Source organism: Oncorhynchus keta, chromosome 18 (genome assembly GCF_023373465.1).
Source record: "Oncorhynchus keta strain PuntledgeMale-10-30-2019 chromosome 18, Oket_V2, whole genome shotgun sequence".
Lineage (NCBI taxonomy): Eukaryota > Metazoa > Chordata > Actinopteri > Salmoniformes > Salmonidae > Oncorhynchus > Oncorhynchus keta.
Genome location: NC_068438.1, coordinates 15,507,510 through 15,525,229, shown reverse-complemented (window position 1 = coordinate 15,525,229; position 17,720 = coordinate 15,507,510). Strand labels below are relative to the sequence as shown.

General features: G+C 44.3%; 1 protein-coding gene across 18 annotated transcripts in view; it reads left to right on the top strand.

Annotated features, from left to right (window-relative positions):
• Positions 1-17,720, top strand: part of LOC118373511 (pleckstrin homology-like domain family B member 1) — a 121,596-nt gene that overhangs the window by 42,220 nt on the left and 61,656 nt on the right. For 17 of the 18 annotated variants that reach the window (XM_035759648.2, XM_035759652.2, XM_035759651.2 and 14 more), the window contains 2 exons: positions 1,802-1,927; positions 10,947-12,466. In XM_035759648.2, the coding sequence (XP_035615541.1) occupies positions 1,802-1,927; positions 10,947-12,466 (1,646 nt within the window). Of the gene's footprint in view, positions 1-1,801; positions 1,928-7,975; positions 8,155-10,946; positions 12,467-17,720 lie in introns of those variants that run through there. The other variant, XM_035759662.2, reaches the window with a different exon arrangement.

Sequence of the window (17,720 nt, the reverse complement as noted above, 5' to 3'; positions counted from 1 at the left end):
TTGTATAGTGTTCAGTTTATTAAAAATATGAACACTTACCACGCCGCGCTTTGGTCCTCACCTTCTTCCACCAACGACGCCCGTTACAGTATCGTTTTTTTTGGTCCTCCAATAATCGGTATTGGTATCGGCGTTGAAAAATCATAATTGGTCGACCTCTAATTTGTGGTGTCAGATACAACTACGTACAAGTCCTTACAATCACACATAACAGTGCATTTTCCATTCTTACTTTGCATTTTGACATGTTTTCCTGCTATTATATGACCATGATGGAATGGTGTGCAACATAGTTTTATGCATGCTATTAATACGTTGGATCAGGCCTGTACAGTGCGTGTGTGCTCTCTGAATAGCCAATGAGTTGTGAGGTTGAGGTTGGCTTACGGTGTGTGATGGCTGTAGCCCTCAGACCCACCCTTCATTTGAAGGGTGGGTCTGACATTGGGCATGATTGAATCTGCTGAAGAAGAACAGAGAGCGTGTACAGACAGATATTCAGCTGATGTGGCGCTCTCCACTAAAATAATACTGTTATAAAATGTAATCCGTCTCAGTACTACCATCGTCTTGTTTTATGACACTTGTTTTTACATTAGCTTCCCTTCTTGCAACCCCAGAGATGTTTGTTTCATTCTTTATTATCAAATGTGGAAATAAACATTATATATAAATTAATTTTGTCTGTAACTTTTAGAATTTCCCTTTAGTCGAACAATTAAAGCTAATGTTTTCACCAAGTCTTCACTGTCGACACAAAAAAATGTTATCTTCTGCTCCTCTGCATTGACGTCATCTCGTCTCCCTACACTGATGTGATAGTTACCACGGTAATTCAGCTGTGCCTGTGTTTGTGTCCTAATCACTTGCTGTCCTGTCAGAGCCTGTGAAGTAATCAACTATTCTTCCCCACTTCCATGGAATAAAAAGGCATCTGGCTGCATTGTACACACTGCGTGTGTCCGAAATGAAATCCTATTCCCTATATAGTGCACTACTTCTGAACAATGCCCTATGGACCCCGGTCAAAAGTAGTGCACTGTAAAGGGAACAGGGTGAATCTGGATCGCACCCACTGTACAGTGATGGTGCTCTGATTGAACAGTTTCCATGAAAGCCTTTTTACCCCCAGGTTCTCTGGTTGCTGATGACAGATATCAGTTAGCAGACCACCACTCCCTATTTACCTCAATCTAAAATCTATTTTCAGCTATATTCACTGTATAATGGGACTGTTTGGACAGTACAGTAGCAATCATTGCTTTCTCCTGATTGATTTTAGTTAGTAGCATACAGGACTGAATAAGAACGTTTGATATGGTTTTGATTTTTCAAGTAAGGCTGTAAGTCGATCAGAATAGGCACTACAAGCATAGGGAGTCTTTTCCATGGAGATAAAAACTAAATCTATGGTCTGTTCACTCACAAGGCAATCATCACTGCTTACATAGAAGTGAGTTACAGGCTATGCCTGCCTTTTCATAACCCCTCATCACCTTATCAAGCTGCCAAACCCCAGTGACTTGTAATACTTTATCTTTTCATCATCAGTTATGTTTCCATTACGTAACACTGGCCAGACTTATGAGATGTGTTTCACTCATTTTACAGAGGCAGCACCAGTTGAAGCTAAAGCTGTTGAACTGAAGATACAGATGACAGATATCAATGTGTCAAGCATGGCCTTGGGGAGTTAAGGTGTTTAGGTCTTAGGCAAGGTTACTCATCACGTGAGCATGGTTCACTGAACCACCTCCTTTACAAATGCTGCTTTCTCAACCTCCCATGTTTTCTTTTACAGGCTGTATGCTGTGTTTTGGCCAGTCGGCTTTTTTCCGCTTCAACCACCCAGAGGAGGCGTTCAAGATGAAGAGCATGATGCCAGGGGGAAGCAAGGGCTCCGGTGGGAACTACAGAATCCACTCAGGTAATATAGTACTGTCACAGGTAATACAGTACTGTCACAAGTAATACAGTACTGTCACAGGTAATACAGTACTGTCACAGGTAATACAGTACTGTCACAGGTAATATAGTACTGTCACAGGTAATACAGCACTGTCACAGGTAATACAGCACTGTCACAGGTAATACAGTACTGTCACAAGTAATACAGTACTGTCACAGGTAATACAGTACTGTCACAAGTAATACAGTACTGTCACAGGTAATACAGTACTGTCACAGGTAATACAGTACTGTCACAGGTAATACAGTACTGTGACAGGTAATACAGTACTGTGACAAGTAATACAGTACTGTCACAGGTAATACAGTACTGTCACAGGTAATACAGTACTGTCACAGGTAATACAGTACTGTCACAGGTAATACAGTACTGTCACAGGTAACACAGTACTGTCACAGGTAGTACAGTACTGTCATGACACACTCAAGGTATAGGCCTACTGTTGTATGAAAATCAAATGTAGATGTTACAAGATACATTTTGTGATCACTTCCCTTGAACCCTCTCAAATACAATGCTAGCATAATATTCAGAATACATGGACGACAACAGTTTATGGCAACCTACGTTGGAGTACACACTGACACACACTGAATATAAACTACTGGGGTATATCTAAAAGTAAGCAAAGGGTTAAAAGCCAGGTATTATAAAGAGATTTTGAATACCCCGTCAAATGAAAAGACACTGAATAAACAGGGCTACACTTCCTGCACCCAAGGTCCTTGTTTCTGTGTCGCCACAGATGAATGGCTCAGATTGTTAGTGGCAAAGGAAGCAGCTCCCTTACAGGTGCTGAGTTCCACACGCCACAGAAGGCCCCCTATTGCCTTTCCATTTCTGGCCAGGGTGGAGACAGGGTGCAACAGAACCCTGGCTGCCTATACCTGCTGGCCCTGGTTTCACACCATGCATGTTTTATGAGCATCTCATTCCTCTCTAGGCAGAAGTGTTCAGCTGCCTAGCCCTGCCCTGTCCTCTCCTCGCGGGCACAGTGGAGTGTTTCCCCTTGGCCACCTTTGGGGGATCTGTTCCAGCATCTTGTTATTTCCTTATTTTGTTACTTGTTGCAGACGTGCCACCGGTGACAAGTATAGCGCATATACATATTGGGTGTTGGGATCTTCCTGGTTTGGTAATGAATGCTGTTCACTGTTGTTTAAAGGGCTTCATTTCTCCTTAGATGTGTATTCCTTGTTGAGGTCGGTAGAGAGTCTCTGTTCTTACCCTTGAAGTACTTAAACTGTGGATTTATTGTGTGTCACATTAAGGTCGATAGATTTGATTTATGAGTATCATTTCTAAGACATTTCTAGGGCTTGCTTGGTAACACAACCCAGTCACCAACAGTACATTGCAGTAGGCCTATACAGTAGTTCAGCCACGCTCAGTGAGCAGCTCTGACACATTTCCTACCAGGCTCATTCATATGCCAGCCAGGCAAGCTTTGTTGGCTAAGCACTGCTTATTTTAAGTTGAGGGGTATCTTTTACTGTTTCTATTTTTAAACCTCCACCCTATTCTTCCATCTTCCACTTCCTGTGTGTTTCCTCAACCTTTCCTGCACCGCACCCTTTTCCCTGTGTATTTTAGGTTAACAGGGGGGATTTAAATGCCCTCTTTATCTTAATGATCTCCTGGCTTCAATCTTAATATTCCATCATTTCAAATGGTTGGGCTCTGCCTAGAACGTCTGATTTAGCTTACACATTCTGCAACTGTAGTCAAAATCCCTCAGGTCATTGTCTATGCAGTACAAATTACAATAGGCAAGGAAATACAGTGGGGCAAAAAAGTATTTAGTCAGCCACCAATTGTGCAAGTTCTCCCACTTAAAAATATGGGAGAGGCCTGTAATTTTCATCATAGGTAGTACACTTCAACTATGACAGACAAAATGAGAAGAAAAAAAATCCAGAAAATCACATTGTAGGATTTTTTAATGAATGTATTTGCAAATTATGGTGGAAAACAAGTATTTGGTCAATAACAAAAGTTTATCTCAATACTTTGTTATATAGCCTTTGTTGGCAATGACAGAGGTCAAACGTTTTTCTGTAAGTCTTCACAAGGTTTTCACACACTGTTGCTGGTATTTTGGCCCATCACTCCATGCAGATCTCCTCTAGAGCAGTGATGTTTTGGGGCTGTTGCTGGTCAACACGGACTTTCAACTCCCTCCAAAGATTTTCTATGGGGTTGAGATCTGGAGACTGGCTAGGCCACTCCAGGACCTTGAAATGCTTCTTACGAAGCCACTCCTTCGTTTCCCGGGCGGTATGTTTGGGATCATTGTCATGCTGAAAGACCCAGCCACGTTTCATCTTCAAATGCCCTTGCTGATGGAAGGAGGTTTTCACTCAAATCTCACGATACATGGCCCCATTCATTCTTTCCTTTACAAAATCAGTCATCCTGGTCCCTTTGCAGAAAAACAGCCCCAAAGCATGATGTTTCCACCCCCATGCTTCACAGTAGGTATGGTGTTCTTTGGATGGGCCTGGACATGTACTGGCTTAAGCAGGGGAACATGTCTGGCACTGCAGGATTTGAGTCCCTGGCGGCGTAGTGTGTTACTGATGGTAGGCTTTGTTACTTTGGTTCCAGCTCTCTGCAGGTCATTCACTAGGCCCCCCTGTGTGGTTCTGGGATTTTTGCTCACCGTTCTTGCGATCATTTTGACCCCACGGGGTGAGCTCTTGCATGGAGCCCCAGATCGAGGGAGATTATCAGTGGTCTTGTATGTCTTCCATTTCCTAATAATTTCTCCCACAGTTGATTTCTTCAAACCAAGCTGCTTACCTATTGCAGATTCAGTCTTCCCAGCCTGGTGCAGGTCTACAATTTTGTTTCTGGTGTCCTTTGACAGCTCTTTGGTCTTTGTCATAGTGGAGTTTGGAGTGTGACTGTTTGAGGTTGTGAACAGGTGTCTTTTATACTGATAACAAGTTCAAACAGGTGCCATTAATACAGATACCGAGTGGACGACAAAGGAGCCTCTTAAAGAAGAAGTTACAGGTCTGTGAGAGCCAGAAATCTTGCTTGTTTGTAGGTGACCAAATACTTATTTTCCACCATAATTTGCAAATAAATTCATAAAAAATCCTGCAATGTGATTTTCTGGATTTTTTTTCTCATTTTGTCTGTCATAGTTGAAGTGTACCTATGATGAAAATTACAGGCCTCTCTCATCTTTTTAAGTGGGAGAACTTGCACAATTGGTGGCTGACTAAATACTTTTTTGCCCCACTGTATATCACATTGTAGATAACGTAGAAGACTCAATACTATATAGCCTAGGCATATTATTAAATGAAATATGAATGACAGTATGATTTCACACTAGTTTCAATGTTAATGTCACATGCACAAGTACCGTGAAATGCCTTTCTTGCTAGCTCTAACGCCAACCATGCAGTAATCGATAACATTGTAATACTAAAAATAATAAGGTAGAACAAAAACACACTAGATATAAAAATAAGAACAACACGATAAAGTAAGCATACTATATACAGCAGCAGGGATCATGAACTAGATTCAGACATTGGCCGATTTGTTCTTGAGCGGATGGTCGGGAGGCCGGAACACAATTACAAATAATTTGTAGACAGAGTTTTGGTGGGTTGGCCCTCTCTGTTGTGGTCCCATATTCTTTTCATTTTTTAATAATGGATTTTATGGTGCTCCTTGGGATGTTCAAAGTTTCTGATATTTTTTTATAACCCAACCCTGATCTGTACTTCTCCATAACTTTGTCCCTGACCTGTTTGGAGAGCTCCTTGGGCTTCATAGTACCGCTTGCTTGGTGGTTCCCCTTGCTTAGTGGTGTTGCAGACTCTGGGGCCTTTCAGAACAGGTGTATATATACTGAGATCATGTGACAGATCATGTGACACTTAGATTGCACACAGGTGGACTTTATTTAACTAATTATGTGACTTCCGAAGGTAGATCTTATTTAGGAGCTTCATGGCAAACGAGGTGAACACATATGCACACCACTTTTACGTTTTTCTTTTTCTTTACATGGACATACACAAAATGCAACAAAATAGGAAAAACACCAAGAGGGTGAATAGTTTCCTAGGCACTGTATATGATAAACAGAGTAGCAGCTGTGTGTGTGTGTGTGTGTGTGTGTGTGTGTGTGTGTGTGTGTGTGTGTGTGTGTGTGTGTGTGTGTGTGTGTGTGTGTGTGTGTGTGTGTGTGTGTGTGTGTGTGTGTTAGAGCAAATTATGGAGTGAGTGTTTATATGTGTGTCGGAGTATCAGTGAGCATAGTGTGTAGGGGTCTGTGAATATGCATAGAGACAGTGCAAAAGAATGAATCAAATACAAACTCATATAGTTTGTGTATAGTTTGTGTAGCCATTTTGTTAGCTATTTAGCAGTCTTATGACATGTGGAATTGAAGCTGTTCAGGAGCCTGTTGGTGTCAGACTTGGTACAGCTTGCTGTGTGGAAGCAGAGAGAACAGTCTATGGCTTGGGTGGCTAGAGTCCTCCTTTCACACCTCCTGATATAAAGGTCCTGGATGACAGGGATCTTGGCCCCTGTGATGTACTGGGCTGTCCGCACCACCCCCTGTAGCACCATGTGATCGAGGGCGGTGCTATTGCCATACCAAGCAGTGATGCAGCCAGTGAAGATGCTCTCAATGTAGAACTTTATGAGGGCCCATGCCAACCCTTTTCAACCTCCTGAGCGGGTAGAGGCGCTGTCGCACCTTCTTGACAACGGTGCACGTGTGATTTGGACCTCCTCCAGTGCAGCCCCGTCGATGTGGATGGGGACATACTCCCTTCCCCGTTTGCTGTCATCCATGATCAGCTCCTTGGTCTTACTGACGTTGAGGGAGAGGTTATTGTTGGGGCCCCACACTGCCAGGTCACTGACCTCCTACCTGTAGGCTGTCTGACCTCCTACCTGTAGGCTGTCTCATCGTCGCTGGTGATCAGGCCTACCACTGTCGTGTAGCCTTGATGTTGGAGTCGTGCGATGATATAGTGTGTGGGCCTCCCACTATAACTCGGGAAGCCATGCAGTTTATTAGGCTACAGATTAAATAAGTTACGAGGAACTTCACAGGGTTTTGTGAAAGTACACGGTGATGAGCTTGATGCTGCTTTCCAATAAATATTGAGGGTCTTATTCTGGTGAAATGATCGATGCTTGACTGCCATTTGACAAATACAAATATTTTCCTTCTTATCCATAATAATCTCATTATGTAGACTAGCCTACTGTACTCACACAGCCTACCTGCACTGTATCTGCGAGCTGTCGGCTAGAGCGCAGGTGCCCAGACCCAGGTAGGCACATTTGCTATTTAACGTAACAGTATTTGTGACAAAACTATAGGTAGAGTTGAAATGGAAACACATTCTTTTTATTTGGTACATGAAAACTTAGGCAAAAAAATAAACGTTGTGTGCACTAGGGCATCACGCACTGATTTTTATCCACAATAAGTCTGTTTGGTGGAAACAGCACTGGTGTGAAAATATGCATATTTTGTTTATGAAGATTCTAGGATATTTGCATGAAAATCTGTCACTAATTGGATGGAAACCTAGCTACTGTGATGGTCTTTAATTAAAATAGCAAAAATACATTTCTCAAGCACATATTCAACCAGTCTGGGAGTGGTTTGAGCCAGGGACCTAATTGGAGGAGTCTAATGGGAGGGATATGTAACATAGAAACTAGCTGTTATTGGAAGAGGTTTGAAATTTTCTTTGTTATTGGTCTATTTACTTTTACCTCCTGGTGATTCTGCCAGGCAGGCCAAAACTCCACCCATGCTAAACACATTTCAGGCAGTCTTTTCAAACGGCACTTACTCTCAAACTGTATTATCACAATATACACTATTTCACAGTAATATTTCAACCTCATAGTGTGGAAATATATTTTTATAAAGCATAGGCAAATCACGTTTTTGACTGCACTGCCCCTTTAAGAAGAAAAACAGACGACATAGTTGCCGCCCCGGTAAATCTAGCAGGCGGTCACATCAGCACCGTGGACAGGGAAGGGAGGGGGAGCGAGCAAGCAGGATAGCGGCGCCTGGCACACGAAACCCGGCTGGAATATCACGTCGGTAGAGGCTCTCTCAACCTTCCCGGGTGCGGAGACCCGGGTAGGCTACAACAGGCTTCGGTAAAGGCAGCTTTATTGAGGTAGGAATGCCGGGCTCCAGCGTTTGGATTTTAGCTGGGCTATAAGTCATTATAAACGACTTAGTCGCAAGCTTACCCATTCATGTCAGTGCTGATAATTAATATTATTGGCGCTTTGGTGTTGGACATGATGGGGTCCGTCCAGGGACAGAGAATAATGTATTTTCACGGTCATTATCTACGTTTTAGACATGGGCCTATTCATATTCTGAGACGTTTGACAAACGAAATGCTGGCGACGACCATGTGGCCTGCTGAGAAAATAACGGGGAAAATGAATAACCAAATAACCGAGAAATATCCATATAATTGTAACATACACCAAAATGTATTGGGGCCATATGGTGGTCGTGCTGTCACTCAAAACGTCATGATGCTTGGATAGTTTTCTGCTTAGCAGAAGAAGAGCTCTGGTTGAGTCATTGTAGAAAGACCAGGCAGATAGGCTACTCCCAGCTCTTTACTGAACAAATAGTGGTTATGCATTATTTGTGAAGCCACTTCATCATCCAGGGCGATGAGATCATCTTTATGAATAGAACATCACATGGGCTATTTAATTAAGATGGTTATTTAATGCAGTGATACACAGTAGCTTGTTTATCCTGGACTGAAAGTAGCCTATTTGAAGGGGATTAAAAACCGAGCTGGATTTAGAATGGCTTTCAGGTTTGGCATGTGCATGATATAGACATGTCACAGAAATGTGTTCACATACATATTCACGTACACACAGTACATATTTCCAAATACAATAGTTGCCAAAGATGCATGATCTCGCTCATTTGTAATGTACATTGTAGCACTATGACATCTTATGGCAAGGTATTTTCGATTGTGATGTCTTTTCTTTACAATGTTTACATTTTTAGACAATAGAAAATAGCCATAGACAAAAGTCAAAAGACAACTGAACAGTCCACAGACATGGATCCACTAACCTAGACATGACACTGTCTGTGACTTAATGGTCAACCTTCAACATGAAGACAAAAACACAAACTCAGTCCTACATAAATTCCAACAAACATTAATGACATTGTACTCGCTCACATGTTCTCACCATATCCATGTCATGTCTGAATGTAAACCCAATAGGGATGCTGGCCCATGTTGACTCCAATTTTTTAAAATACATTTTTAAATTTCACCTTTATTTAACCAGGTAGGCCAGTTGAGAACAAGTTCTCATTTACAATTGCGACCTGGCCGAGATAAAGCAAAGCAGTGCGACGCAAACAACAACACAAAGTAACACATGGAATAAACAAACGTACAGTCAATAACACAATAGAAAAATGTATATACATTGTGTGCAAATGTAGTAAGATTAGGTAGGTAAGGCAAGGCCAATGCTTCCCACAGTGTCAAGTTGGCTGTATGTCAGACCATTCTTGATACACATGGAAAACTGTTGATCATGAAAAACCCAGCAGCGTTATTTTCACATGCATCAGATAGGTGCAGTGGAATGTGTTGTTTTCCAGGGTCAGACAAAGTAGTACAACGCCCCTGGAGAAGATTAAGGTTAAGTGTCTTGTGGCTCGGGGATTTGAACCAGCAACCTTTCGGTTACTAGCCCAACACTCTCACCGCTAGGCTGCCTGCCATCATACCGATGATGACGTTGCTTATTTCTATTAGAGCCTATTAGCATATCATATTAATACCATAGGTTACACCTGGATGTCCCCTTGTGCTCCCTAATCTACCTCATTGACATTATGGCGAGGTAGCGAGTTGCCTGAGATTTCGATTGAATTACCACTGTGCCCTGGCCTGCGCTGCTCTTCAGCCACACACTAAGTGGGTTATACTGGCACATTTTCTCCTCAATCTTTATATTTCCAAAGCCTGTCTTTTGCGGTGTCTGTCTGTCTGTCTGTCTCTCTCTCTCTCTGTCTCTCTCTCTCAATTTCAATTCAATTCAAGGGGCTTTATTGGCATTGGAAACAAGTTAACATTGCCAAAGCAAGTGAGGTAGATAATATACAAAAGTGAAATAATAAAAATGAACAGTAAACAATGTACAAATGTATGTACAAATCTGTCTGTCTGTCTGTCTGTCTGTCTGTCTGTCTGTCTGTCTGTCTGTCTGTCTGTCTGTCTGTCTGTCTGTCTGTCTGTCTGTCTGTCAAGCTTTCTCTCTGTCTGTTTCTCTGCCTCTTTTATCCCTCCCTTTTCTCAGTAGCATTTCTTCATGCAAATTGTGGATTGGGTAAATTAAGTTGGGCAGCAGGTGGGTTTAAATTTAGAAGCGCTTTAAGATAATTGATGGATTGAAGTGTAGCCAACCTATAAAACTTAAGTGCCAATTGTAGGTACTTGTGCTAAGTGCTCTGGTTAAATCATAAAAGTAACAAGGCACTTTATATTAATGAGAGGTGATGCAACCGTAAGATACAGTCCATTTATGAACTTTATGGTCCATTAATTTCTCTACATCTCATTATCTATTCAGCTCTTAGAGCCTATCTATGTCTGTTTCTATTTGTTTTCAGGGATATACCATACTGTAAATATTGCACATGTTGGTATTGTCAAATATATTTATATATATCATATATCTCAAATATAAAACCCCAAACAGCAAACAATATATACCTAGAAAGGTAGGAAGAAATATTGCAGTGATCATAGTCTTTACATGGTCATAAGGCAGAACAGTGAAATAGCCTCAGGTGGTGAGTGATCATAATATTTATTCTGACCACTCTTTAAATGTATGTGTACTGTATAGTAGGCCTATGTACTGTATACCTGAGACTGATATTAGCATGTATTCTCTACAGATACAGAGGGCCTGGTCAATGGGAACCATCAGTCAGGAGCGTCCCAGTCGCGCCACCCAGCCCCCGGGGAGAGAGACTCCCGCTCCGAGCATAGTGCCATCGTCAGCTCCATCGAAAAGGACCTCCAGGACATCATGGACTCCCTAGTCATGGATGATCCCCAGCCTCCCTCTTCAGACCACCCCATCCCCCACTCCCCACTGTCCCCCATGGTCAATGGAGGAGGCCGATACCTCCTTTCCCCTCCCACCAGCCCAGGAGCCATGTCGGTCGGCTCCAGCTATGAGAACACCTCCCCACCCTTCTCCCCCCTGTCCTCTCCCTCGGCGGCCAGCAGCGCAGGCAGCTACACCAGCCCTTCTCCCAGCGGCTGCCTGGACCCCCAGGACCCATCCCTGCCCCCTGTGCCGGTCCGCTCATCCAGCTACAACTACACAACTACACCACCCATCCCCCAGCCAAGGACCACACTGACCAACTACAGCCCTGGCGGCGGGGTGCAGAGGGTTCCTGAGAGCCCTAAGCACCAGAGGAAAGGTCTCCTGGAGGCCCCCCAGAGCCCCAAGCCAGCCCGCAGAGGTCAGAGCCTGGATAGCCCAGGGGGGGTGGGTTCAGAGAGCCCTAGACTGACCCACCTATCTGTTGCCTCAGCCGATGCCGGGTACATGGGCAGGAACGCAGTGCCAAGTAGCCCCAGATTCACGGCCAAGTTCCCCTACACCTCCTCCTCCCCATCCAGTCCCAGGACGAAAGCGGGTGCCATCCTCCAGGAGCGCCCGGCCAGCCCTTTCAGAGAGCAAGCGGACCACTCCCTCACCTCCAGCCCTTCCAGACAGCTGCTATCCCAGCACAGCAGGGCCTTTCAGCCTCCCCTGGACCCAATCGTCCACATCATCCAGGGGGGCTCTCCACTCCAGCAGCACCACCCCTTCCCCCACCCCCGCACACTGCAGCCCCCAGAGAGCCCTCGACTGTCTCGCAGGAACCTTGAGCTCAGCAGCGGGGGTAGCAGCATGAAGGAGCTCCCTCCTCTCAGCCCCTCCATGGCTCGCAGAGGGGTGCCTGTTCTCCCGGGGGCTCTCCCTGGAAGTATCCCCACATTGAGAACACCTGAGAGCCCATCATCATCAGGGAAGTTGGGAGTCCCGGAGAGCCCCAGGCTCCAACGCAAGGCCGAGTCCCCCGCGGAGGACCAGTTTGGCGGCAGTGTGGTTCGAGCCCGCAGCCCCTCCCCCACCTCAGGGTTGATGATGAGCGGGGGAGGGGGGAGGAAGGCCAGCTTTGGAAATGCCCTCTCCCCAGCTTACAGCCTGGGCTCTCTGTCTGGCTCCTCTCCTCTCGCCAGCCCCAGGGGCCATAGGAAGATGTCTGGGGGCCCCCGGGATCTGAGGGGCCCCCACCCGGGCATGCGGGAGCGCAAAAACAGCATCTCTGAGATCAGCGACAATGAGGACGAGCTGTTGGAGTACCACCGGCGTCAGAGAGAGGAGAGGCTCAGGGAGCAGGAGATGGAGAGACTGGTAAGTAGAGCGGCCTGCTCTTAGCTGGATCAACTGTTAGCTGTGAGTTAGGCTAGTCGTTCACACCAATCATCATTGACCTACGTGATACAGAGATGCAGGATAATAGCAACGTGGTCACCAAAAATAGGAACGCAAGCCTTTATCTTTGTTTTTTTCTGGGAATATCCTGGGAATATTCCCAAATCCAGCCCCTGACACTATGCTGACAGAAAAATCTCTCTCCCTGCTCGTCTCTCTCTCGCCACTATTTATCCAATAAAAACAACAATGAAATCAAAATGTTGTTAGATTGGCCCCCTCGTGGTTTTCACATAAGAATTGAATCAGAGTTTTCCCGTCATACACAACATGTTTATGATGAAGCTACTGGATGTGCTGAGCTGTATTCTGTCTTATAGCCTTTTTTTAACCACCATGTTTAGTCTGTCTCCACTCAAGTGTTCCTCCACATGACCAGTTAACCATTTGTTTAACCTAAGAGGATGGGAGACGAGAGCACAGTGAAGTCCATATTTGTGATGAGTAGGGATTGTAAAAAACTCTGAATCCCGACTGAAACCTTCTAATCTGCCAACGTGCGGTGACTAAACGTCCAGGTTTTTCCATGGCAACCCCATTGTTTGTTGTCCTTTTTTGCACTGAAGAGGGGGCGGGAGTGGTAGACATCTTGGATCCGTCTGTGTCCCCGATGAAGCGCCTGAGATAATGTCCTTTTATATCTGTGTGATGAATACTCATCTGCCTCCTTGTAGGTACACCATAGCAATAGAATGACTAGATTGGGAAACCCCCCTCAGACCTTGGCAATATGAAGTTACAGTCATGGGTACATTCTATTTCTATGAGTAGGGTGCTGCTGCCAAAATAAGGGCAGTTCTTTTGGGCATAGGAAGAATGACTTGCAACTCTGTGTACACTGGGCTTTGCTCTGGTTCCCAACAGGAGCATTACACAGCAGTAAAACCATGTCTGGCAATCCCAGAATGGACACAATCTGTCTTTGTCTCCTCCGTCACCCCCGTGTATTGGAGTAGGCTGCTGCCCTAAGTGTAGGAGAAATATCTCTGTTCCGATTCAACGAGAAAAGAAATTGCCAGGATTGTTAAGGACAAAAAGGTCCCCCAACCTTATCAGTTAAATTGTATTTGTGATTCTCTCTGTATGGACGGGGTTTAAATTGAAAGGATGGTTATTACAGCGCACCATAACGACCTTTGGTCTTAACCTTGTGCCGTTAGACTGGGAAATATTGACACAGGACAGAATGTAAATAGCAGAAGGAATCTCGGGGAATGTACATAAGCCATGCGGATAAGGCATGTGGTTTATGGAGAAAGGTGCTAAGAAGGGGGTCAGATTGTAGGGATTTACGTTTTCTTTGTCAACTGTCGTTCTTACTTTCAAAATGTAAGACGGGTGGTTTGGCGAATTACATAACGCCTACGTGATTAGTAACCTTGTCTGAAGCCAGAAGGCTTGCATTTGCTCCCTGAGCAAATGCCTAGGCTTTAGCTTAGTGAGCTAGCTATCCCAAGTATAACCAGATTAAGCCCCTGGCATATGAGCTTTGCCACTGGTATGATAGTATTTTCTTTGTTAGGAGGGATCGAGAGGGGTATTGTATGTGTTCATTGTGAACCCAGGTGTGCTCAGCTCATGCAGCACTGAATGAAGGAGTTGGGTCCCGTAACCATTATTACCATGAGCTATTTCTACATCCATTTTAATCGACCCAAAGATTCTGTTCTGAAAGGGTCTTTACGATCCAGCAACTAGACACAGAAAGAACTGTGCAGAGCTAAGCATGGCATAAGGTCCTTGTAAGTGGAAGGCCATAGAATCCTGCCGTGGTGCAAGATGGGGAGAAGCAGCGCAGCGAGCCTAGCGTGACACAGGTCCTCAGTGTCTCTCACAGGAGCTGCCAGGGGAAGTGGGAGGGATATGGCGGAAGGGGAGGTGGGGGGAGGTGTACAGTCAATCATTGAGGCTATATTTACCCCAAAAGAGCCACACTTTCTGTACCCATGGACCGTGTCTGTCTGTCTGGTCTGGTCTGTCCAAGCCAGGGGTAACTAACTACACTTTGTCGCCAAGTTATTTTCGGATGCAGTCAGTCAGACCCTGGGGATCAGTGTCATGCCCGAAGCAAGGAGGTATGCTGGGTACAGCTATCTATCCCTACAGAGGGAGGCAGCACAGGCTCTCTCGGCATCCTGAAACTAGCAGCAGGGTTTATACATAAGACTTGTTTACTGTACCAAGCATACTCAATTATTTGAGTGTTCTGGAAAGACATTTGTGTGATTTGTGGACCGAGAAAAACGGAAGTGTTCACCAGGGACAACATCATTCAGTCTGTTTGCAATGTTTACACAGCGCCTTCATTCTCTTTCATCCAAGTATAACGTGCCACATAAACCAGTGAAACGGTACCGTAAGATGTTATTTTCAGAGGTGAGCTCTATATCATATAGGAGTCCAGACAGTTAAGGATATTATTTGTCACGTCTGAGCTGACTTTGAGTTGTAGTGCTATACATGGTTGATTAGTGAAGCGTTGCCTTGACCAAGACACTTGGCATATGGCGTTAGTCACTGGCTCGCTGCTCTGACTGTCAGACAGTGTTGTGAAAACGCCAGTCTACTGAAGAGGATTTCATTGTTGTAATGAGAGGTCCAAGGATGATATCACATATTCCGTTTCGTCATGCTCACAGCAACAGTTCTAAACTTAGCTAAACAAAAATACCCTTATTTGTCAGCTGAGCGACTCAGAATTAGCATGGATACGGTTTAGGTTATTATTGTTCTCTCTAGCTCGAGGGACATGCAGTGCATTTGAAAAGTATTCAGGACCCTTGACCCTTGATTTTTTTTTTCATCATTCTAAACACAATAACCCATAATGACAAAGCAAAAACAGATTTTTAGAAATGTTAGAAAATGTATTAAAAATAGAAAATTTAAATATCACATTTACATATGTATTCAAGCTCTTTACTCAGCACTTTGTTGAATCATCTTTGGCAGCGATTACAGCCTCGAGTCTTCTTCGGTATGATGCTTCAAGCTTGGTACACCTGTATTTGGAGAGTTTCTCCCATTCTTCTCTGCAGATCCTCTCAAGCTCTGTCAGGTTGGATGGGGAGCATCGCTGCACAGCTATTTTCATGTCTCTCCAGAGATGTTAAATTGGGTTCAAGTCCGGGCTCTGGCTGGGCCACTTAAAGACATTCATAGACTTGTCCCGAAGCCACTCCTGCATTGTCTTGGCTGTATGCTTAGGGTCATTGTCCTGTTGGAAGGTGAACCTTTGCCCCAGTCTGAGGTCCTGAGTACTCTGTAGCAGGTTTTCATCAAGGATCTCACTGTACTTTGCTCTGTTCATCTTTCCCTCGATCCTGATTAGTCTCCCAGTCCCTGCCACTGAAAAACATCACCACAGCATGATACCACCAACATCATGCTTCACCATAGGGATGGTGCCTCTGTTCCTCCAGACGTGACGCTTGGCATTCAGGCCAAAGAGTTCAATCTGTGTTTCTTCAGACCAGAGGATCTTGTTTCTCATTGTCTGAGTGTCTTTAGGTGCCTTTTGGCCAATTCCAAGTGGGCTGTCATGTGCCTTTTTAATTTAGGAGTGGTTTCTGTCTGGCCACTCTACCATAAAGGCCTGATTGGTGGAGTGCTGCAGAGATGGTTCTCCCATCTCCACAATGGAACTCTGGAGCTCTGTCAGAGTGACCATCGGGCACTTGGTCACCTCCCTGACCAAGGCCCTTCTCCCCTGATTCCTCAGTTTGGCAAGCGGTCAGCTCTTGGAAGGGTCTTAGTGGTTCCAAACATCTTCCATTTTAAGAATGATGGGGATCACTGTGTTCTTGGGGACCTTCAATGCTGCAGACATTTTTTGGTACCCTTCCCCAGATCTGTACCTCGACACAATCCTGTCTCAGAGCTCTATGGACAATTCCTTTGACCTCATGGCTTGGTTTTTGCTCCGATATGCACTGTTAACTGTGGAACCTTTTACATAGACACGGTGTGCCTTTCCAAATCATGTCCAATCAGGTGGACTCCAATCAAGTTCTAGATCAGTGGAAACAGGATGCACCTGAGCTAAATTCGAGTCTCATTGCAACAGGTCTGAATACCTATGTAAAAAGGTATCTGTTTTGTATTTTCTCTACTTTATTTTCTCTTTTCTCTCTTTCACCCCCCCTTTCTCTTTCCCTGTCTCATTCGCCAACTCTCTTTCTCTTTCCCTGTCTCTCTGTGCATGCAATTCTGTTCGTGAAGAATTTCTAGCAAAGGGAGATTGACTTTTCAGAGTTGGTGAGAATGTCAGAGAAAAAGATTGGCTCTTCACAAGAGAGTGAAAGGCCAGTCATGCAGAGAAGAAATCTTTGTCAGTGTTCACATGGATTAGCACACCAAATATAACCAGCACAAAAAAATATATTCTTGGCTGTACTGTCCTGTCATCGGACAGCGTGGCTTAGGTTTTAGACCTAGAACAATTCCCGGTCAGTCACTGGTCAAAATCTGTGTTCAATCATAGGGCTGTTGCAGTGACCGTATTACCGCCACACCGGAGGTCACGAGTCATGAAGGCAGTCAAATTCCACATTACCATTTATTCACGGTAATTTCGGCTTCTCCAAGCTCTGATGCTGCTGATGGTCATTAGTTGCCTACCAAACGTGCTAACTGCCTGGTACTCAGCACTCTATGGTCCCTATAAACACCATGACATCAATGCAAATGTGATTGAAAATCTACTCAAACACTTCATGAGAGCCCATAAGCTCATGTTGCGCAACATTTCTATAGGCTATGAAATTTGTGCGTGAGAACAGAGTTATGACCTCTATTAAAAGGAGGAGGATCCCATCATTTTTCTATAGGCTAGGTCTACTATATTTATTTCTCATCTTTTCTAATATTAAGCACATTGCTTATCTTTACAACAGGAGTATAGCCTACCTGGCTGGCTTGAAAATCAACCACAGTAAAAACATCCTCCATTCTCCATTTAAGTGCAGAGATTACATGTATTTTTCCCCCTGCCCCTGTTTCAAGACAGGTGCATGATAATGGTCCATTCTAAATCAAAACGAATTTCACATGTATATGAAAAGACAATATTTAAACAAGAATAGTCTGATGGGTGACAATATGAGCTTATCACTTGTGAATTACAGTTGAAGTCGGAAGTTTACATACACCTTAGCCAACTACATTTAAACTC